Consider the following 24628-nt stretch of genomic DNA (forward strand, 5'->3'; position numbering starts at 1 on the left):
TGGCCAGATGGTAGCTAAACGAAACATCGCCCGCCTGTGGGGAGCGACACCACCACCGACACTGAGCGCCTGGAAAAACGATATGGATTGGTGTATGGTGCGGGGGGAAAACTGTATATGTGGCATGTGGCTGTCCCCAGAAATGGATAGCGATCTGGACAAAATGGAACATTTATCGTGGTAACATATGTGAACCCCCAAATATCCCCCTCCCCCCAGATGAACCATTGACACCCTGAACTGTGTAGCCAACCACCACCCATTTACTACCCCACTGAAATAATGTACAGAATAACTGCTTGATTTGTGAGTCTGAGATACAACTGTAATTATTCTTGCTGTACAAAGTGACCACCTACTTGAATTGTTAATAAAAAGATTTATATGAAAAAAAAGAACGTTCCAGGTGAGAGAATACCACCCCCACCACACTGGTGGTAGTGTTGTCTGAGAGGACCAGCTCAATGCTGAGTGAAAAGGAAGAAAGAAACACCTTCTGGGTTAGGCAGATTGCCCGTAGCTCTAACTCGCTGAAGTGCATCCCAAGAGACTTGCAATATCATCTTCCCCAGGTTTCCAGAGCAGCCCAAAGAGGACGCGTCCATCAAATCTGTGGTGTGCAACTGTGGATGGCAGAAAGGGCAGCCCACTGTGAAAATGGTATGAAACATCCATCAGTGAAGATTAAAGAGCTCCATCAGTCTATCTTCTGAGAAAGGGGATCAACTGGTATTTGGGTGGCTGGATACACAGCTGCTGAGTGAGCGTCTGAGGACCACTGGAAAACCAAATAGTGCAGTAACCTTTCATAGAAGATAAGAGGCACTTGTTTACCACCACTGAGGTGCTTTGCTAAAGTGGTGGAACATGACCTGGCCAAAAGAATAGAGATGAACTAATGTAGTCCAAGGAAAAGGAAGAAGGTAGATTGACAGGGGAGAGACCCGCCTTTTGTTTTCTGCTACTCACTATCAGCGATACGTCCACCCACTTGGTAGATATATTCTACCATTAGATTGCCTCTGAGATAATGCAACCACACAAGGTGCAGAAACAAGGACCTGAGACACTGAAGTGGGTATTGGGAGTGAATTCTACCACTAACAGGACAGAGTAATGAACTGGAGAATCATGTGGAGCCTCAAGTGCCAAGGAGACCCACAATTGCAGTTCAAAGTCACAACATCGACAGGGATTTTTAATCAGGTGTGGAAATTGCCTAAAAGACCACCATGCAATCACACAAGCACACACACAAAGTGGCCCTGAAGGGGACAGTGAAAATCCCTTCTTGAGTGGAATTCAAGATGCAACTAAAGTAACCTTTTTGAGAGTGACTTTCATTCCAAATATATATCCGTTCAACTCACCAGAACTACTACATTGAACAGAATGATACAACAAAAGAGGATATGTCGCCAGAGACCCTTTCATAGGAGTATGGGGTGATCTTTTGTGTATAAGTATTGCAGAAGAAAGAAAACTCACAGCTAGAAAACAAATCCCTTGACCCTGACCCAGAAGGCGTGTTAAAATCAATCTGAGTATCAGAAAAGGGTTGAAATTGTTTACTTAGAGGGGCCTTACGATGACTGGACCAAATCACCAGTCTATAAAGCTACCACTAATAAGATGGATTATATCTATTAATTTCTCATTACCTTACCGCCAATGCTTATTTCACAATATATATTATTGTTGAGCTGTTGATTAATCTCATTGCAAATTAATCTCTACCCACTGCCAAAATGTATTCACCAATGAGTGCTCAAATGGAATGATTTTAGTTAACAAGGAGAGATTCCCCCATCCTGAGGTTGACTAGCCTGAGGTCACAAGCTTCGCCCCTATATTCCTATGCTTCCCACTTCATCCCAGAATCAACATTTTCCTCATCTCTACTACCCCCGAATCCTATTATTACCCTTATTCTACAATTCTATACTTCCATTTACAAGTCTATCAATGCCCACTATGATGAGGACCTCAGCCAAGAAGCTCTCGTCTACCTCTCACGGGTTTTTCACCCTCTTTCGAGTTCCCTCTCTGGGTTACCTTTCATTCGCATTCGGCACCCTGTAAATCCAACCCATGACCTTTAGTAATCTCTTCTCCCAATCAATTTCTGGGGTTCCAGAGCAATTCTGGCTGCCACCCTAGCAAACTCCCTTTACTGAGGGGGGAAGAGACACATAGGGATAAAATATGCCATAGCCAATCTATATCCCTAGCAACAATTATTGTGTTGGAAGACTACTGTATGAGAACAAGTATGGCTTTCTGTAACAACAAAAAATAAGAAAGGTAAATAGACTCTCCTTCACTTTGCTCTTTTATTCTGAGTTTGTACAGCAAGACATGTTTCCCTATAAATTAAGCTTGATTAAATTTTTTTTTAAAAAAGATCATTAGACTATTAACAGCGACAATACTCATTCAAACCACAGTGGGGACTCACCTCTTGATCCTCTAGCAAGAAGATCTTTCAGGGATTCATTTTCTCTTCTTAGGAAACTTATTTCAGAAATGAGTGTATTATGTTGATCTGTATCACTGTACATCTGTGTAGCTCCTAGAAATTAAGAAGTGTAAACTTAACTGAATACACTCTGTACAATAGTTTAATATTGAGTCATACTCTAGTGGAAACATTAGAAGAAAATATTTCTAGACAGGGGAAAAGACTCCACATCTCATTAACTTGTGCTTTTTACTTGGTTGGTCAGTGCAATTTTGTGTATCATATTTATCTTAAATAGTCTCTGCTACAAGAAAAGGGAGCCCTAGTAAAATAACTCCATGTATTACATTCTATTATCTTGCTCTGAGAGTTTCTATCCCATGGTCAGTAACTGACTGATGGACAGCCATCAGTTAGTTGGCCACCAAAATCCAGAAGTGGAAAATATAGTCTCATGGTGGTAAATGTTAGACAGAGGGGAGCTTGGACACAAGATCAAAACGACCAGTGTAATTTGGCAACATAATCAGTGTGTGTTCAGTCATGAAAACATTACCACAACCAGGCGACCACAAGGTTTGTAATTAAATAATTCTGTTTATTAACAGAAACTTTTATAGGAGCGACCTAGCAAACATCAGCCTTGCAAGGAGAATCAACATAATGGTGCATCTAAAACAACAAACTAATGCCGAAGAATAACATTTTTTAGAACTTTACAGTGTAAATTGTACGACAGAAACGAGCGTACAGTGTTTTACAATCACACTTTTTCTCCCACACATTCTAAAATATATACCATGAACTGGATCAATGAAATGGATCCTTTTGAGGCAGATTCCCTGATTAGATTCTATCAAAAACCCATGCACAGTAGTGATCTGGAAAGTCACAGTTTTCCTGGCATTGTGTTAATTACAGCACTATGAAATTGTAACCACCTCTAATAGCAAGAGCGGTTTTGCTAAATAAGTAGTGACTATTTGTCCTTATAATAACCTGTGACCACACACAGAAGAGACATCAGAATACGAGTGGAAGAAAACAATACCTAAGAAAAACGCATTCCAGTTTGAGGCCTTATCAGACAGTTATGAAGGCAGAATCAAAATCATGAACACTTAACAAAACAGGAATAAATTAATAAAGAGCAACAGAAAAATATGACTAAAACGACAGATTGCTCATTGAATATAAACTCAAATGGAACATAAAGCATTTTAGAAACACAAAGAAGAATGTGTTTCGAAAGTAATATGTAAACAGCAGTAAATGGATAAAGTGTAATTTAACAGGCTTTTCTGGATGAACGTACGAGTTACTTACCTTCTGTAACGGTGTATCTGGTAGAGACGATTCTAGCTGCAGATTCCTTCACGTAGAATTATCCCCAGGCATGAGACTGGATCCGGAAACTTTTTTGCCACAGCATCCCTGCGCGCAGGGGGCGGGCGGCATCACGCGACTCCGCCCAGGCGTCGTCCGCGTACGTGACGTCAGCGAAGTCACAAAAGACCCGCCCCGCCACACCTACGTCAGTTTTCTTCGAAGAACTTTTCTGCACCACAACGCGGAACCACCAGATAAAAAACTGTGGAAACATGGAAACAGTGTGCGAAGAGTAGAAAAGTTGGAAAGAAACGGTGACTAACACCACCACCAGAGTAGTGCCAACACCACCGAACCCAAGGGCAGGGAAGAAGAATGAAGAAGAAGCAGAAACCTGTGCAGTCACCCTGCCAGTACATCCCTGTGCCCCGGAGGCAAAGAACATGCGTAAACGCATGGCCCACGTAGTAAACCCCACCCCCCCAATCCTGAGTAAGGAATGGGACCAGGCCCAAGACAGACAGGGACAACAAACTTCCAAGCCACCCCAACCTAGAGGGCAACCACCCACAAGGGACAAGGGCAAGACCTGGCCAGACGACCCTTAATCAGAGGATAGCAATGGAAGGAAGGGAGGGGACGGAGGACAGGGATAGAAAGCAATCCCCCCCATACCTGGAGTAGCCTGAGCACCAGGGCACGGGAACCCCATCCTGCAAAGAACCAAAGGAGGAATGAACCGCCCCCAGACGGAGTCGTCCCGTCAAGAACAAGGAAGGCACTCACAGGAGATACAGCCCCCCACCGGGAGGCGAGTACCAAAGACCAACCCGAGGGTCCTCGCAGAATAGGGGAGGAAGGGTGGGCCGTGAAGGAATCTGCAGCTAGAATCGACTCTACCAGATACATCGTTACCGAATGTAAGTAACTCGTACATCTGATAGAGACTACTAGCCGCAGACTCCTTCACGTAGAATAGATACCCTAGCAATACCCCATGGGAAGGAGGGTCTGCGAAAGGACCCCACCAGCCAATGCAGAACAGAGGGCCCCACAGGGGACCAGATCTGTGCACCAGGTAGAACCTCGCCCCTGCCAGGCCAAGGGAACCCCCACAAGCAGGACCCCACCGGCCCCAAGGGGGTGTAGGAGGGAAAGAAGGCTGAAGAGGCTCGTACACTCACAGCAGAGGAACCAAGGGCAAGGACTGAGAGGCCGAAGCACCCCACTCCCGCACAAGGCAACATAGCTTCCGCCCAATGCCAAGACAGGAGAAGCGGAAGAAAAAGAAGAAGAAGCCTAGAGGGCCCAAGGAAACTAGGGAAAAGAGGGCGAACCCACTCCAGATGGAGAGCAGCCTGCCAGCCAGAACAGCTTCGGCAGTCAAAGCCAGAAGCAAGAAGAACAGCCTGAGGCCCCAGGAAGGCAGAGTAGGCGACGCCTGGCAAGGGAGACACAGGATCATCCCAGACCTCAGGACAGGAGCAGGGAGAGGAGATGCCCGGGCCACCACTACGAGTGGCCGCGCACACGACCTCAGGAAGCAAAAGCAACCTACCTAAATGCCATAGAGAACCGGCACCCGAAGGCGACCAGAACCCTCTAGCAGAGCGCAAGCCATATTACAGCTACCACTACCCCACATAGGGTACGTTAAGTCCCAAGATATGGGAACCCTCTTTGGAAGAACTTCCGCAGCAGAGGAAAACACAAAAGAGCCACGGAGAAAAAAACACCCCCGCTGAAGGCTTGACAAGCAGCCCAAGCAAAGCAGAAGGCCCAATCTCAGGGCCAATTCTGCGTAACAACTCCTGTAGAACCCACACACAATCAACACAAGGGCCGTCCAGCAGCCAACAATGCCAATGTCCTAAAGAAGGACGTAAACGGCCAGAAAACACACTCCACAGCCAGAACAGCTGGCCTAGGAAGTCCCAGAATCAACCCAACTCAGAAGTCACTGAGGAGGGGACGGAGGAGGATAAGGCGGAGGAGGAGGACGGAGCCCTGCCAAGAGCCTTTGGATGGCGGAGTCGGCCGGGGCATGGAACAACAGGCTGCCATCAAACGGAAGGTCGATGAGTAGCTCCCGAATATTCTCAGGGAACACTCCGTCCCGAAGCCAAGCATGGCGACGGAGAGCGACTGAGGAAGCCATGGCCCGGCCCAGCACCTCTGAGATGTCCAGAGCGGAGCGGGGAATAAACGCCGCAAGCTCCCGGCCATCCAATGCATGATGCCGTAAGTCCATCTGACCAGACTCCTGGGACACTGCAGATCCCAGAGACTCAGCCGAGTCCCACAAACAGGAGTCCCTAGCCAGCACACACAAGGTGTTAAGGGCCCGCAGAGCCGCGCTGGTCGAGGCGAACATGTTGCGTCCCCAAGAGTCCAGCCAGCGGGCCTCTCGGGACGGCGGAGTCAACAGTGGCGGCAGGGAGGGAAAAGCAGTCCGCAAAAGGGGGCTAGCAGCTATGGGGTGAAGGGAAAGACACGCCGGGTCACGCGGCGCCGGGAGGTGCCAGTGCAGAAGATGCTGAGGCACCGGGTCCCCTGAGGCAGGACGCCTCCAAGCCCCCGTCAAGGAAGAAAGGAGCGAACCTTCAAAGGGAAGTAAGATTTCCCTCCCAGCAGAGCCCTGGTGGAGGACCTCCAATAGATGGTCCGCCGGAAAGTGAGCCACCGGGTCACCCATGCGCAGGAGGCCCACAGCCGTGGACACCGTGTGAGCGAAGGCCGCACCCGCCTCCGTAGGGCCCCGCGGTGGAGAAAGCAGCTCCTCCGTGGGCGACGGCTGCTAACTAAGGCGGCCGTCCCCGAGGCCAAGCCGGACGGGCAAGGCCAGACCTGGAAGTCAGAAGGAGCCGAAGAATGAGGGACCTACCGCTCTTCCGACGAACACATCTGCCTCAGGAAGGGCGGGGAGCCGCCCTTCGATGCCGGTGAAAAAGACACCACACGGCGACCAGTCTCAGGGGAGGACGACACTAATATACAGCCTGCCTCCGGAGAAGAAGGAGCATCCGAAGACAAATCCGCAGTCCGACCCCGGTGCGGAGTCGTAGAGTCCGCTGCTTGAGGCAGGATGTCGGCACCAGCCGGTGTCACCGGACAAGGTACCTCCAAGTCACCCTGCACCGGAGAGAAGACCGGAGTAGAGCTGGCGCCGCACTGGCCCCGGGGCGGCGCCGGCATGACGCCGACCCGACCCCCGCTGAGGCAGCCACCTGCGAGGGGGAACCAGACGGGCCTGGGGAGTGGTACGAAGCCCCCCGGCAGTCGCGGCCCAGAATGAGGCGAAGATCGCCCAGCAACCCATGTGGCGGCGCCAGGGACGATCGAACCTCCGACTCGCCCTCCGACGAGGCAGCCGTCTGCGGGGAGGGACGAGAGGGGCCTGGGGATGGACGAGGGGTCCTCCCTCGGCCTCGACCCGGAGGGGGACGAGGAGGGTCCACCGACCCCTGTGACTCCGCACAGTCCAGCTGCCGCCGGCGCCGTAGCGGCGTCACCTCGGCCTTAGACAGGACCACCTTGCCAAAGGACCGAGAGGGGCTCGGGGATGCGACCCGAGCCCCGGCAACCTCCCGCGAAACCACAGGGACCCCCGCGTGAGTTTGCAGCGAGGCAGAGATGCCGTGGCCTGAAGGAGGTGCCTCAGAGGAGACGCACCCCAACAGCACCACATCCTCCAAGCCTGGATCCGAACCTGTCGGCGCCGGGGCCAGAGTCACCGGCGGTGCCGCGGAGGGCCCTGCTCAGGGCGAGGGATCCACCGACACCCCAGGAGGGGAAGGAGGAGGAGACGCCAGCGAGGCCTGTAAAGCCGCCACGTATGTCTCCATTTGGACTCTCGACGCCCCAACACCGGGAAACGGTGGATAGGACGACATGCGGGCCGCATTACCCGCGGAGAGTCCTGGCTCCCAGGAGGCAGGAAACCAGCCCCCGGGGACAAACTGCGACACTTACCCACCGGGGAGCGACGCTCACGTGACATCGGAGAAGGGCAAGGACGAGGACCACGGCCGAATCTGAAGCCGTCCGCCGATGCAGACTGAGGGAAGGACATCGACCTGGAGAGACACGCCGAAAGAAGTTTCATCCGGTGCTCCCGCCGCGACTTCGACTGTTGGCGCACCGCACAATCTGTGGTGCCGTGATCCTCCCCCAAACACCACATACAAATGAGGTGAGGGTCCGTCGCCGACATAAGACACCCACAAAACGTGCAAGATTTAAAGCCCAAAGGCATTCGCACACTGTTCCACCAAAAAGAAATGGAAGAAAAAGGGGCCCTAACAGGGCCGTAGCAAGGATCGGATCCGCATTGCACGTGGAAAAGGAAAAAAGTGACGTAGGCGTGCCGGGGCGGGTCTTATGTGACCTCGCTGACGTCACGTACGCGGACGACACCTGGGCGGAGTCGCGTGATGTCGCCCCGCTCCCGTCGCGCAGGGATGTTGTGGCAAAAAAGCTTCCGGATCCAGTCTCACGCCTGGGGATAATTCTACATGGGGAGTCTGCGGCTAGTAGTCTCTATCAGATAATGTGGTTTGCATACTTTAACAGAAGCTATTTTAATGGGTCCCTTCCATCTTGATGTTAGAGCATACTTCATGAATTGGATAGTAATTATACTTTGAAAAAAACGTAACTTTGCAAATCCACAACATTAAGATATTGTTCTCTCAGATTACTATCTAAAGTAACCTAGCTGATAGATATTTAGGAGATGAAGATGACCTCACCATGGTCTAGTTCGGCTTCTGCTATTTGCCGTTCAAGCTGTTGTCGTAGTCGGTCATTCGTTTTAATGGAGTCTTCTAGTCGATGTCTCAAAATTCGTATTTCTTGCAAATGTTCCATTAATAACTCTGGAAACAGAATTGTAGAAAATTAATCCCCCTAATTCTTTTTACGTGTAACCTTCTAAACAGCTTGCATATCACAGCAAGTACAGTGAGTTTGATATTCGAATATACCTTTATTTTATAGCTCTCACCCTCCTTCTCCTCAGAGGTATATCCACCTTTCCATAAGACTCTAATAAGAAAAACTGTCTAAGTAGATAAAGAAAGAAACCTCCAATTTTTAGGACAGTCTCTTGTTCAGCCTTAAGTACGTTCTAGAAAGCTGTTACTTGGTGGAGCAAGACAGTCAATGCTCCGAAATATTAATTCTCACCTATTTTCCAGTGATTAAGAATAATCATGAGGGCATTCAGTCTCAACTTTTTCTTGATATGACATGGTCAGATAGACAAGTAAAATTCCCTAAATGCCATTGCGGATTTATATATAGTAGGGCCCATTGGTGATGCACAAACCTGAACGTCCTACAAGGTTTCTTCTCTCACAATATTAAGTGGCCATGTTGTAAGGAACAATGGCTGATAACTAATCTTTAAGTGATGGCCATCTTAGAATTTACATCGACTCATAGGCACTCATCTGAATTATTTGGAGATATAATTGAACTTAAAAGTGAGAGGTGTGGTTGCATGTTTTTACTTTATACAGGCTTGATGTCATGTTCAGTTTACACATTCAACTGCATTTTATGGGGATTATATTAAGTGTATTGACATAAAAATGCAAAGACATTACCTTCCCTTTTTATCCTTCATTTAGTTTCAAAGTTGGCATAAACAGGAGATTCTTCTTACAACCATAATTCACCAATAGCCCATACATTTTCTCTACCCCTTAACCATCTTTAATTGCCCATGCGATCACAGGTGACAGCTGTTGGCTAATCCCGCTCTAACCATCAAACCAACGTTGTTTCCATAGTAGGCCTATATGGTGAACAATGACCACAGACACATGGATAAGCTTTTTGCTCCTTCTGTGATGTGTAGACCGCTCCAGGGCTATTTGGGGACAGTTGCACCACAGACGAACAGCGGATTAGCAGTTCTCCAGGGCCTTTTTACTGATTGCCTTCTGACACTGTGGGTATTTCACCCGATGCTGCTATCTTGTTGTTGCTAGTTTCCTGGATATCTTTTATTCATTTTAATTGACCTCTTTACTTAGCTCTGTATTATTGCTGAACCTTGCTTCTGATTTGCTTGCATTCTGTGCTTTCGGAATTCAAGTTCACCAACTCCTTCTGTGATATTACCCAACCTCGTAGCACGGGATAGGCCTGGTATAGGCCAACATTGATCAGGGTTAGAGATCCGCATCGGGACTGTACAAGTAAAAGTCTGGACTGGGTGGCGGCATGGGCCAGGTAACAGGTCCATAGAGGTCAGTTAGTGTTGAAGTAGAACCCGCCAGCGTATATCCAACTGGGGGACCGCTGTGGGTCCGTGGGGGTTGAAGTCCGACAAAAAAAAATAAGAAACTTGGACACTCTGAAGGTTGCAATGTACTGCTGAGTTTATAATGGCCTGGGGAATTCGGGGCATGACAGGCTCACTTGTGGAACTAGGTTGGAATCAGAAGACAGGGGAAAGGGGCAATATTTTGCTTGGTGGTGAAATGGGAGTTATGATCTTTTGATAAAACATCCTTGTCCCTACTTGTGGTTTGATGGAGTCAAGTCCTGTTGGCTTTCTTGGGCTTATGGTGAACTTTCAACTTCAACTTCCAGGAAGACTTTGATAGGGAATAGACTTTCGCAGGGGTCCCTGACCTAGATCGCAAGTAGCTGAGCGGCCTGGATCGGGACTCATTCTTCAACTATTACATCTTCTTATGTTTGGCGACCTAGAGTTTCACCTCCCACATGAGGGTGCACTTACTGCACAAATTCAAATCGTGACAGGAGACCAAGTGCCACAAACCGATGTTGTGCGGGTCTGTAACCGACACCTGCTTCCTGTAGTCTTGGCGCAGTCTGGATCCTGTCATTTTAGGGCAGGGGTTTTCCAACCTTTTCTACAATTCAGAAGTAAGTGAGCATGGGTGACACTTAAAAGAACTGTGCTCATTAAATTGCAGGGCGGTATGAAGTCACTGCAAAGCTGTATGGCGCCATCTGACTGCTCCTGGGAATACTGCTGAAGAGCTCTCCAGGTCCATCCTAAAACCTGAGTATGCGAGAAATTAGGAACCTACTGTTAAAAGGATCAATTAGAAGCAGAGTTTAGGTGCTGCAGCTGTGCTATGCACATTTGATCGAAATGTTCTTAAATCTAAAACATGGGTTTCTTTTAAGTGATTGTTTTTACGGCTATTTCCAATTAAACAAAAAAATATATTAAATTAAATAAAATGAATTGTGACACTCCAATGCAGGAAACCCTCCACTGGCTTCCGGTTGTGATCGTGGATAATTTTAAGGTTCAATGCTCAAGATGTGGCTTCTCGCTATTTAAGGGAGAACTAAAACTGGCTAAGAAAGTTTGAGACATGTCTGAAAGTTGAAAGTAACAGCCAATGGAATTGCCGATTTTCTATCGCCCCCCACCCCCCTCCGCGGTAGGATGCATAATGACTTGAAAGAAGAAAACTTGCTAGATTCATGAAGCTTACGAATACTCTAAAAGGCTCATGTTTAACAATTTTCTTGCAAGCTCCTACATAGTGTGCTCATTAAATCTATTGTATATGTTTTCTGGAGCTCAGAGACAATTTGACTTGACAGGGACAACGTATAAATAAAACGAAAAATTATAAAATATGTATATCAATGTGGACATGAGCGTGATTCATACATATCTGTGGTTAGAAGGTGCACAGGTGCATACAGTCCTGTGATCCACTCTTCCTATTTAAGATGCTCCAGAAAATATTTTAAATTAGTCATTTTTAAAAAGACAGTACTCTTGGCCTTGTCCATGTCTGTTTATATCTCATTTCTTCCTAGGTCTGTAGACTCTGCCGTTCTCGTCCCATGTCATCTGCCAAACTGAGGTCGTTCTATAAATGTGGGGTGCCCAGTGCGCAGTTTACAAATAAACTGCAGAAAATGTGCACAACAAAGAAATGATGCGTCAGGATTCCACATCACAAACAACTATGATGCTGCAGCAAGGAGGTAGGTCGCACAAGTCCTGCCTACGCGACCCCAAAATTAACGATTTTGCAGCTAGTGTAATGTGTGCCTCCTCTCTCAATGCTTCTCACATGAGAGAGATTTTAGTTTCAGACACACTACTCACATTACTAAAGTGTTTCTGGATAGAAACGTTTGGGGCCACAGTATTAACCTTCAACATATTTTAAGTGACCTTGTTTGCCATCTTTTTGTGCATCTTGAAGTATTAACTCACTTCACTGCCTTCGCACAGTATTTATGTTAGCTGTCAACAAGCCTACCTGCATTCCTACCTCCCTCTCCCGGTTTCGCGAGTGCGCGTTACCGTTAACTTCACCGCAGCCTGACGAAGGTTGTTGTGTCTCCTTAAAGAAGCGCAAAGGAGCGCTGAATATTGAACTTTATTGTTTCTTTGTCAAAGAGCACTACGCCAGGACTTGGGATAACGCTGTGACTTTTGGTCAAACGTGCAGAAACTCGGCAACCCGCATTATCGTCTCGTTGTGGGAAATTAGCCTTGAATAGAAGGGAGTTGGACACGCAGAATCCGGTCCGCTTTTTGTGTTTAGCCATCGAACTTTGACCAAAAAACCCCTGAGGAGAAATATCGGCTGAGACTCTGCAACCTTTGTATTTTTTAAGGAGTATTACGGTTTTCAAGAACTGCTTAAGCACCCTAAAGTAAGGAAAGACAACCTTAGTAGTGGAGAAATCAAGTTTCATTTATTTGTTAAGAACTCCATCGCACGTCCAAGGTTACTATACAAGGAGAACAGCTGGCTAACTACTTGCCTGTTGAGGAGCTCAGAGCACCCCAGAATATCTTTGGGTACTGCCTTCCTGAATTGAATTCTCGTGCGAGACCTACATTTTTGCCTTTTGGTGAGTTTGGGGAAAGCATACTTATTGACACCTACGCCTCTAAATCACATGTATACACTTTATGCTCTGTGCAATTCTTGGGTGCCGCTCGAGGACATTGCTTGTCGTCTCACCTGGAGTCAGCCCACAGGACTGCGAGGACCAGCAGGCCGCTGACACTTTGCTGCCGCCTCTTCCTCTGGGACTCCGCCAACCTTCAGCTAAACCCTACAAGACGACTCGCGGCACCCGCTTCGCGGGAGCCGCTCGAGGACATTGCTTGTCGTCTCACCTGGAGTCAGCCCACAGGACTGCGAGGACCAGCAGGCCGCTGACACTTTGCTGCCGCCTCTTCCTCTGGGACTCCGCCCACCTACAGCTGAGTGAATACAACGTGTTTGTGCTCACGCAGCGTGGGACGCAGCGCGGGCGAAGCCCGGGCCAAGGGCGGGCCCGTCTGAGCCCGTCCGAGTACGGTAGAGGACGGGACGGGGCCTTCCTCTTATCTTCCTCGGACGTAAATCCGTGAGTTAAGACATTGTTTGATTTCCCTACATTTGATTTATTGCGTTACCGTGCAGGAGGACCGCTAGGCACTTTTGTGTGTGTCTGCCTTTATTACTTTCTAGCATAAGTTGGTAATGGCCACTGCAGGTCTGGGGAAGGGGCGGAAGTCTCTTTGTGGGACAGGAGTGGTCGGAACTTTGGACAATTTGATCACTAGGGCTACGTCTGTTTTACAGAGGGAAATTGAGTTAACGGAAAAAACGCTTTCCTTAGACCAAGAGTTTGTTAAACGGTCCTCATTGGGCACTATTGCCCTAGCAAAGTCACCTGTACCTGTAGATAACAGCTTGTCTAACTCAGCCTTAGACCCCAATCCTCCTGATTGTAGAGGTGATGGAAATTTACCTATAGCTGTAAATTGCAATGCTCGTAGTTCATCTGAGCGTGGTGATTTTTCTGGGTTTGATCCCTTTATACTCGCGAATAATGTCGGAACAACCAGATCTGGTTTGCCAATTCGCATTGAGGAAGCCAATGGCAAGTCGACAGATCGGGCTGTCAGACGCAAGCGGGGAGGTACAGCTTTGTCTAATAAAAAAACAAAAATTCAAAAACGGGCAAATGCCGGGAATTCTGATTCTGTGGCGAATTCAGACTTCCAGCATATAGTGACCCAAGGTACTGAGGGCACGATTGGGTCAGAAACCAGAAGAGACTTTTGGACAAAAATGGAACAGATACTCACCGTGACTTGCCTCCCTATTTACAACAGACTTGATTCTATTGAAAAAAGACTCTCCAATTTTGAACTAATGTTTGCTGCATTGTCTGGGGGCAAGGAGACAAGGGTTGGGGAGGGCTTAAATGCAGATTCTGCTCCATTCAATAAAGATTCAGATGGGTCAAATCGCTCTATCCCCAAACCAACTAACATACCGATAGATTTAACAGATCAAACCACCCCGCAGGGAAACAGACTAGGTACTACTGCCCAAGTAGAACATAATGACCCAATCCCACTAGCCTCACTAGGGAATTTAAGGAGTAAGGTGAATCATGCTGTTGCTAATTCACCACTCGAGTCGAGAAATCCTGACCCCATTTCCCACAAGCTTATCCAACTGAAGCCAGGGACTACATCTAAATCTAAGTTGCCATGCCTGGATCTGCCACCTGAATCTGTTCCCTATGTAGTGGTTCTCGTGGGGGTTCCTACCTTGAACCATGGATCAAGGGAGGCTTTTAGCGAACTTAAAAATAAGTGTACGCATTGGTTGAACTGTAACAAACCTCTTCCCAACCAGTGCAGAAGCGAAATATTATTTGTAAGACGGATAGATTGGGTAGGTCCTAGAGCCAAGGATATACAGGGCGACCCAAGAAAAGTGAGGTATATTTGTACAATGCAGTTTGGTAGCTACGGTAGCCCTGAATCAGCCATAAAAGCCCTTCCACTGACTTATTTTTACCCGGGTCCCTCTTTTCATGGGTATGATGCTCCTTTGAGGGGCTGGGTGGATGGTTTGGGAAATGCTCAGGACGGTCTTTTTTTCTGCCCCGCCAATAAAAATCAAGTCCATAACCAATTCTGCCCGCCCCCACTTGAAACATTCCACCATAATAACAGATTTAGGGCCATATGTAGGTGGCCTAACATTTACCACTTCATAAATACCGAATTTTACCGATTCGGTATTTATGAAGTGGTAAATGCTATGTAGGTAATCAGTCAGTAAAAATTACCGAATCGGAATTGGTCGGTAATTTACAATTGGTATTTATTGATTCGGTAATGGTAACTGGCTTCCCATTGATTCCTCAATGGGAAGCCAGTTACCATTACCGAATCGATAAATACCGATTCGGTAATGGGGGGAGCACAATCAAGGGTGGCAGGGTGTCACAGTGCCAAAAAATGCTTTTTCTAAGCCATTCGTCATTTACCACCAACTTTTAGTTGGTGGAAAATAACGAATCCACACAACACCCACACACTCCCCCTACATCTCATTTCAGGATTCGGTATTTACCGAATCGGTAAAATTACCGATTCGGTAATTTTACCGATTCGGTAAATTACCGAATCCTGAAATGTCCCCCCTACATACCAAAAGCCTGAATACCGGTCGGTAATGGGATTTTTACCGAAAATCGGCCGTTACCGACCGGTATTAGGCTACCTACATATGGCCCTAAGTGTCTTGGACCAGGTCGACTGACGTCTAGATTCTAGTAATATCATTCTTATAGCTGGGGAACAGAAAGGGCTACATAACATCAAGGTAGGCTCTAAGGATTGGAAAAACAACTTTCCACAGCAGGGGTCACCAGAAATATCGCCCAGCTTGAATGTTACTGAGGATTTATCTCGGAAAAGTCCTAGGAGTATCTCGAAAGAGTTATATATACTGCCATTGTTGGGTGGGTTGGTGAATGAATGTGAGCAGGAAAATTCGGGTAGGGTAATTATTTCCCCAGCTACAAATAGGTATGCCAGTGATTTGATTGCTGCCATAGGGGAGCCCAAGCTAAATATCAACCTACATGGGCCGGGGAAAGAATGTAAACAGGGAAGCCTGGGTAGGGTGACTATCCCCCCAGCTACAAACAGGCTTGTCAGTGATTTGACTGCTGCTATAGGGGAGCCCAAGATGAATATCAATCTACTCTGTTGGAATGTGGCAGGCCTTAAGAGTAAACTGATCTGTGAAGATTGGGGCAACTTTATAGACACCTTTGATATCTGTCTAATGCAAGAGACATGGGCTCTGGAAAATTTCCAATGGGCTGGTTTTATGTCCTATAACACACTTGCATTAACTAGTGGTAGGGGGAGACCTTCAGGGGGCCTTAGCACCTGAGTGGCCTTGCATCTGGGTGTTACAGCAAGACAGCTCCAAACTAGTTCACATGATATTCAATGTGTCCTACTTGATCTGCCCGGAAATAAACATCTAGCCCTTTTGAATGTTTACTCTAGACCCTCCCCGAGTGGCCGGGAATCCAAGGTTATACTACTCTTGAATGATTACATTCTGACCCTGGACCCAGAATACTCTGTGATAGTGGACGGTGACTTCAATTGTCAATATGAACCACTCAGCCTGTTGGACTTAGATGATCCAACTGTGGAAAATGCACATTGGAATATTCCTGATCCCTTGATTCCCCTGGTTAAAGCCTGGACCCCATTGGTGCTACAGATCATTGCTCTCACTCTTTCTTTATCCTTGAGGGCATGCAATGGCAGATTTAAATCCGATAGACCTGGACAAGCTACCTTTAATAGAGTGGGGCAAACTTCTATTATAGATTATATCCTCATCGAAACAAGATCTTGGGATAAGGTGTTTGACTTTAGGGTGATAGATCGAGATGACAGCGATCATAACGCTTTCGCTATGATATTAAAATCAGGAAGTTGGCGACTGACCAGCTATGATACTGTGGCCTCTACCACATTTCAACCTCTTATCCTGCATAACAACAGACGCAGAGTAAGATGGCCTCGTATCTTTGCCTGCCCAAATAAAATGGCAGAAACTTATAGACTGGTTTTGCCCCATCTTAGTGAAATGGCTGGAGTAGGGCTAAATTGCACTTCCATTGGGAGGGAAACCAGGCCTGTAGACATTCATAGACAGCTCGCCTCAAAACTTTTGGAGGTGTTTTGTCCGGTTGAGAGTACGAGGGTTCAATTGGCTAAAAGGCAATTGTGGTATACTGCCGAGTGCCGGAAGTCAAAGAGTGAATTGATCCTAGCAATTAAGGCCAAGGATAAAGCTAAGATTAAAACACTACAGGCACAGTATAAACAAAAGATTGAAAGAGCAAGAAAGTCTTGGGAGGACGACAAGTGGGAGGAGCTAAGATTAGCTCTGCAGCATAAAGATTTTAAATCTTTTTGGGCTATTGTTAGCAATGGTAGAAAAGAATCTTTGACTACTACATTCCCTAACATAGCCCCAGCAGCCTGGGAAGACCATTTTGGGGGCCTATATTTAGGCACAAATTACAACACATCACCCATAACTGCCCCCCCCTCCAACACCGAGTGTCGAGCTGAGGATGTTCCGGTGATCACAACCAAGGAGGTGGAAACTGCTATTCACATGTTGTTACCTAACAAAGCGCCGGGTTTGGACAAAATCCCAGGCGATCTTTATCAGTCGGAACCCAAGGTATGGGTACCGTATCTTTGTGTCCTGTTCAACTCTATCTTATCTGGTGCAGAACCCCCAGAAACCTGGCGTGGCGCTGAGACCGTGCCAATATACAAAAAAGGATGCCCATTACAACCCTCAAATTATAGGCCCATTAGTCTAATTGATATCACTCAAAAGCTACTTGGACGTATTGTACTGCTGGTACCTATTAGGTTTGATCTGGGGTTGTTACCCATGGAAGAGGTGGTGGCATTGCTGCCAGTGACCTACTGGAAGAGACTCTGGTCAAATCCGGAGTTGGGCTCCTACCGAGAAGAATTCAAGGGGGTCTGGCCCCTAATTAATAATAAGAATATTCCTTGGCTAATGTATGTCAGGGACACCTGTGTCAAGATCGGGCTTCAAGATCTATGGGGTTCTCCGGAGGTTTCATGCTTGGCTGTTTCTAAGGCAAAACTGGCTGAACAGTTTAGACATTTCTACCTTCTGAGCCTGCATGTGAACTCTGGTGTTGGCAGGTTGACCGCCCAGTTTCTTCAGATTAAAGTCAATTACAGGAGGGAGGTATTTTTAGATCTGATCTTTCCTGCTGTTGCTAGGAAGTTATAGGCAGTCTACCGCTCAGGTCCTTTACCTCAAGTTGGGCCCCAAATAAAATCACTGCTTGCCCTGCCTGTGGTTATAGAATGGAGGATGAAAAACATGTTTTCTTCTTCTGCCCAATGTATCACCTGTAAAGAAAACGCTGGGTAAAACCTATCTGTAGAAACTTGGGATTTAGAGAGTGTGAAAAAGCCTTGCGAGTTCTGAAATACGACACCCATCCTCCAATTGTCTTTGCAGTTTCACGTTTTTTAAATGCTATGTGGATCAAACGTAGGAAATTTTGCAATTAATTACTAAGCTCAAATATATCTCTGTAATTTTGGTAATTTTTTATACTATTTTATGTACAATTGTGATTCGACTTTGATGTATTTTAGAATTGTATTTTGTCAAAATTTAAGGTACTTTTATGGCCTTTGTGGCCGAAATAAAGTTTATGATGATGATGAGGATACCTATTACCAACTTAAAAAGGTCTACATAGCCCAACATCCCACAAAAGACCACACAAAGAAAAAAAAGGAGACTGCAAAGTCGCTTTTAGAAGTTGCATTCAGCTTAATATGAAGGTTTTCATTGGCTACTGTCAACAGTGAGCACTACCACTGCAGTACCCTTTCTAGTCACTTTATAAGAAAATACAACAGCAAGCCTGCAATGCCTAGCAGACAACTTAACAACTGGGGATCTCATGCGCTCTACTCATAAGTCGTCATTTAGGCCCCAGCCACAGTTATACAGAAAATCACATAAGACAAACAAAATCCAACTCTGTGCCATCAACAGCTGTTTCACGTCTTTACCTGTGCAGTCATATATCCAAAAAGGACAGAGATCATCCAAAAATGGGTAACACGTTTACCAATAAGACCTGACCTTATGAAGAACTGTCATCTCAGATGGGGTTAACACTTGACAATGGTAAAATATGTAATACTTTGTAAGCAAGAGCTTTACCAATATAGTTGGGGGTCAAGTACACAAGTCAATGTGTCTAGAGGTTATTCATTTGCAGAATTGTACAAAATAAAAGTGACAGCAAAACTTGAAATATATTACCTTTTTATTTTAGGGTATTTTTGTTTCACGATCTTCACGAACACACACACGAGAATTAAAATAGAACACAGGACAGACAGAGGCAGGCCATTCTTAGGGCCATCTGATCACGATCAATAACTGAAATAAGTCTACTAACAATCTGCAGCTTTCTTTACATCATGATTAACATTACTATCAACGTTCGATTTATTGCTTTCAACATGAAGATTTAAATTTCTACTGAAATTCGATGTAGCAATAAAATATCATATTTAACTTGTCATAAAACCACCCAAAGTCTTCAATTTGCTAATCAAACAAGGTCTTCTGTACATAATAAGTAACTTCCTTAACACGAGGTTGCAGGCTTAATTAAATACACAAAAAACCTAACTAGTAAAGTATTCGATACTCCACCTCTCTCAAGGTACCTTTCCAGTCTGCAGAAGGTCGGAAGCCCTTCTTGCGTCTGCTCTGCAGTTCAGCCGTGTACACCAACCTTTCCTGTCTGACCACACCTACACTGTTCTTCAGCTGCTCCATGCCATTTAAAGATGCAATGTCTTGTCTCTGACACGGAGTTACAACTACCCCAGAAAGGAATCTAACTAATAAACCATCCTTTACTTTCTCATAAACAACTGGCATCAGCTCCTGTGCTTCAGGAAAACAAACCGTTCAAACATGACACCAATCATCAATTATTGAGATGCTGAAAAGGTGCACTGTTCAAAATGAAATGTGACACCAGCTTTCACAACAGAGGAAAGGCAGTCTTGGAATCCGGGGGGTGTTTGTCCTTAAGCAGTCAGTCAACCAAAGAGTATCTAATGTTACATAATACAATGGTTAATAGTTCTACTTTTAATACATTCCATTAATTAATTTTTCTTCTTAATATTTGGGGTAGAAAATCAAATGCCGAAAAACGCATGTATCACAAACTGTACCCCCAATGCCAGGCATCTACAGACTAATGTGTTCCGTGACAGTACACAGGCGGCGAGATCTCCTTTACTGATTTGCACAGATGCCATCAAGTCAGGTTTAGTTATCTCACAATTGACAGAGCTTGCAATATGGTCTCAGAAAAAAAAAACATAATTCCCTTACACACTGAGTTCATTCAGCGGGTGGAAACACGACATCGAACTACGAGTTGGTGTCATATCAATTTTAAACAGATTAATGAAAAATCCAATCCATGTAACAGACAAGGCCTTGAACACGGCACCACCTAATAACATAAGTCACACGGCAGGGTTCAGATTACTATCAATTACTGAATAAAGAACACCTACAGATAAGTAGAGTTTTATCCTCCAGCACATAACCAGTACTCTCCCCTTAAAATTACCAGAATACTAACCGTTTACAAATGTGCCACAACCTACGCCCTAATGTATTGTCCAACCTTCCTGGAATACATCTGATCCCATGTAACATATACAATCTTCTACAGAGACCATGACTAAGCTACTGGGGAAAAAGAAGTCTTAGTTTGTGGCTTGATGCCGACAAGCGCTCCCTGGTATTTGCAAGCCAAAGAAGAGCCAAATACTTCGGGCCTTATTTCGATGTCAGGCGGATGCCGTTGCCGATACAGGTCTGACCGGCCTCCGGTCGGCATCCCGACCTCTGAATTTTGATGCGACCGCACATGGTGGGGTTGCAAGCTCCCTGTTCTGTATGGGACCTTGTACTGCGGTCGGACACCGGCCGCAGCATAAGCTCCCATACTGAAAAGGGAGTTTGTGTTCATCCCTGCACCGCTTGGCAGGCACAGTGACCTGTTCTGTATAGGAGCTTGTGCTGTGGTAGGAAACCGGCCACAGCACAAGCTCCCATACAGAAAAGGGAGTTTGTGTTCATCCCTGCACCGCGTGGCAGGCACCTCAACACAGGGGCACCATAGGTGCCCCCTCAGCCCCCAACCAGAGGCCACTGGCTGAAGGGGGCCCTACTAGGGGCCACCAAAGTCTCTTTCCGACAGGGTTTCCATGTCAGAAAGGCCAGCATGGAAACTCTGCCGGAAACCATCATCGTAATCCGGACTGCCTAAGACGCCGTTCATAGGGATTACGTGCAGGCTCCGATTGGCAGTCGGGCTCCTTGAGCCAGTGGGAAGCCAGCAGGAATGTCCAGCCGGTTTCAATTACATTCCATTGTAATAAGGCTGTCGGTTTTGAAACCGCGATGAGGCCCTTTATCTTGACTAACGCACCATAATGTAACCTTTGAAAGAAGAAAATAAGTATCTCCCCACCTTGCCTGATCTCCAGTTCCTATCTGAGCCTCTATAACCTACTTACGCAGGCAAACAGTTAAAATCCCATACGCATACAGGCAAATTCCATGTCATTAACCTATTTACCATCACATGTATCTCTTTCCCATTTCAACCCACATCTACTTTCTGTGCTAACACTGGACAAATCAGCTGCATGAATTGTGCACCTGCTGTTTGCAATATGGAGGGATGTAGTATTTTGCAGTCATGTTAGAATCTTGATTTGGGTGTAAACAGGACTTTAGATCCTAGTTGGGATTGGCAAGGGAACAGACTGAGGCCCTTACAGGAATAATTAATAATAAGTGTTACGCTGGCTATCGGATTTAAAACATCCCAAAATGAGCAGGGTGTATTTGTTTTTTGTTCTCCAATGGAAATGGTTTTATGAGTGAAAGATGAAGCACAAAACCTTTATGGTCTAAGAAAATCTCAGCAAATTTGATTTATTTTGATGGGATGTTGCTTTGACATCTTTGTAAAAGTGACATCCCAGCCACAAAGAAATCCAGATGGGAAGAAATGATTTCAATGGAAGAATATATTTTGCTGCCCCAGGTAGACGTTCCAAGTGTGCCAGGTTATCAGGCCGGTCTTGAGTCCACCAAACTCAAATGAACAGAGCAGTCCCCTAAAGGAAATTAAGGTATGCCTAACCTCACCCCCATGAACAGCATAACATCTCCTAGTTCACCTACATTCTTCCATTCTATGGAGTCACTTTAGTAGATCGCCTGTGAGCAGCATCCCTCAAAGCCTGAGCACAGGCTTCATCGTTCACCAGAAGATAAGCACTCCTCCACGAGACTTCAACAAGACCACGGAGGTGCTGCAGCAAATAAATCCAACAGGGCAGTAGACACTCCCCCCATAAAATGATCTCTACCTCTATCCTGTCAAGCAGTCCTCCACATCCCTACAAGCTAATACTGCACTCCGGTGAAATGAACAAACAATGCTTTGAAGTTATCATCTTCAGCTCAGTGTCCGACAAACTTGACATCCTACTTTTTAAACTAAAATGCCTCTATTCGTCTAAGAGCTCACCGGCACCTCCTTAACCACTCTCGAAAAAGTGTTGCACCATATTTCCAAAGGCCCTATCCTTCTTTGCACCAATACATCGAACTCGGTTCATACCTCGAAGTAACAATGATCCTCAAACTTATAGGGCCAATACCTCTCCCTCCAATGAGGCCTCTAAAGATTTTCTCACAAGTATAAAGTCCTAAACAAGAAGAGCTCTTCCTACACCTACAGAAGCACCTCACCTTTACTAGTCATAATAAACAGGTCGTTAACTCCTCATCCTACAAACAATGGCATTAATGTTATGAACCTCATTCAGATTACAATATCAATCACTCCGACATCTAAAATCATCAGCACAATTTGCAACTAGTGGAAGGTACTCTACACTCCCAATACACAACAGCACATAACAAGCCAAATCAACTTTCTCCAACAATTTCTTGGCTCATCTCAGTGACTGTTAGACCTGGCATTTTTTGGGGTGTTTCCTCGGTCTTTTTGCTTTCTGACCTCCCGGTTTTGACTCTGTTTTTGTTGGTTTAGTGTCTCTGCGCACTTTCTCACTGCCATTCAGTGTTAAAGTGCAAGGGCTCTTATTGTAAATTGTATTATGGATTGGTGTTTCCATGATTGGCGTATTTGATTTAATGGTAAGTCCCTAGTAAAGTGCACTGAGTGTGCCAGCGCCTGTAAATCAAATGCTGCTAGTGGGTCTGCGGCACTGATTGTGCCACCCACACGAGCAGCCTTTCAAAGGGTTCTCAGACCTGTCACTGCAGTGTCTGCGAGCAGTTTTTACTTCCATGTCGACTTGGCAAGTGCACCCACTTGCCAAGCACTAACCTTCCCTTTCAATACATATGAGTCACCCTAAGGTAGGCCCACGGCACCCCTATGGGCAGGGTGCAGTGTATTTGAAAGGTAGGACATGTACTGGTGTGTGTGTGACATGACATGTACTGGTGTGTGTGTGTGTGACATGTCCTGATAGTGAAATACAGTATATTTCGTTTTTCACTGTTGAAAGGCTATCTGTCCCATAGGATAGAATGGGGAATATTTTGTAAACATTTTACGATTATATCTTCCCATTAGGACAAGATAGAGAAATGGAGTTTAGTATGCCTGAACTCAGAATAAAGAAATGCATCTTTTAGTAAAGATGATTTTTATGTTCTGTCTTTGAAAATATCACTTTTAGAAAGTAGGTATTTTCTTGCTTAGCCATCCTGTGTGCCTCTGCAAAGGTTGTGGATTAATTGTCTGACTTGGAAGTGACAGGGGCTGGAGAAGTGCATTCTCTTCAGACTGCCACTGGGGGGGGGGTCAAGGTGTGTCCTACCTTTCCTGGATGAGTCAGGGCTGGGCTGAATAGACCTGGGCTGCATTTAGAGTAGTGGGAGGACATTTCCTTGCAGCTGGTCTGCCTTGGGCAATGCGGTCTCCACCTCCTGCCGGGAAGCTGGGCAGAGAGGACCAAACTGGTTTGGAAAGAGCACGGACACTTTCTGTCCAAGAGAACAAAGCGAAATGGGCTATAAATATTGAGGCCCAGACCCCAGAACTTTAGATCTCGCTTGGATCAAGGACCCTGCCAAGAAGAAGAGCTGGAAGAACTGCCTGGAGGAGTACTGCCCCTTTGCTGTGTTGTTGCTTTGCTGGGTTGGCCTCCAGTTGCTGCTTCTGCCTTGGGCAGTGAAAAGACTGGACTGAACTTTCTTGACTTGCTGCTGAATATCTCCAATAGCTTGAAATAGAGCTTGCCTCCTGTTCACAAAGTCTCAGGGACAGCAAAGATTTCACTCACCTCTGGGTATCGCCTCTGGAACCTTGGGTTTCAGTTTACACAGAGGGGGAAAGCAGCCGACACCGCCGCTCGCTCCGTGTCCTGAAGGCTCCGCAGAAGGCACCGCTGCACTTCGCACCGCAACCCTGGTCTCACCAATGACAACGACTGCCGTCTCCACTGAGCCGCTGCTTGCATTGCGACCTGTGGGCATCGCGCATCGCACTCCACACTGCCTCGCTTCACTCCTCCGCCCTGGTCTCACAGACGATGTTACTGCACGCTGACCTCGACACCCGGGACAGCACCGTGGTTTGAGGGCACCGCTCGTAAGTCACACGACGCACCGCCCCGTCCCACACCGCAGCCTGGGCCGACCGCCGCCAGCTTCCATCAACCTGCACCACCGCTTGCACCATGACCTGTCAGCACCGCAACGAGCACCGCCTCACTCCACACTGCAGCCCTGGTCTCATCGACGCCGCTGGACGACCATCACCGAGCCGTTGCCTGCACTGCGACTTGAGGGCACCGCACCGCTACCCATCACATTGCAA

General features: G+C 46.5%; 1 protein-coding gene across 1 annotated transcript in view; it reads right to left on the bottom strand.

Annotated features, from left to right (window-relative positions):
- Nucleotides 1–24628, bottom strand: part of CDK5RAP2 (CDK5 regulatory subunit associated protein 2) — a 723544-nt gene that overhangs the window by 202439 nt on the left and 496477 nt on the right. The window contains exons 28-29 of the mRNA XM_085609970.1: nucleotides 8542–8667; nucleotides 2459–2572 (exon numbers count right to left, since the gene is read on the bottom strand). Coding sequence (XP_085466096.1) covers nucleotides 2459–2572; nucleotides 8542–8667 — 240 coding nt within the window. The remainder of the gene's footprint in view (nucleotides 1–2458; nucleotides 2573–8541; nucleotides 8668–24628) is intronic.

This window comes from Triturus cristatus, chromosome 1_2, assembly GCF_964204655.1.
Source record: "Triturus cristatus chromosome 1_2, aTriCri1.1, whole genome shotgun sequence".
NCBI lineage: Eukaryota > Metazoa > Chordata > Amphibia > Caudata > Salamandridae > Triturus > Triturus cristatus.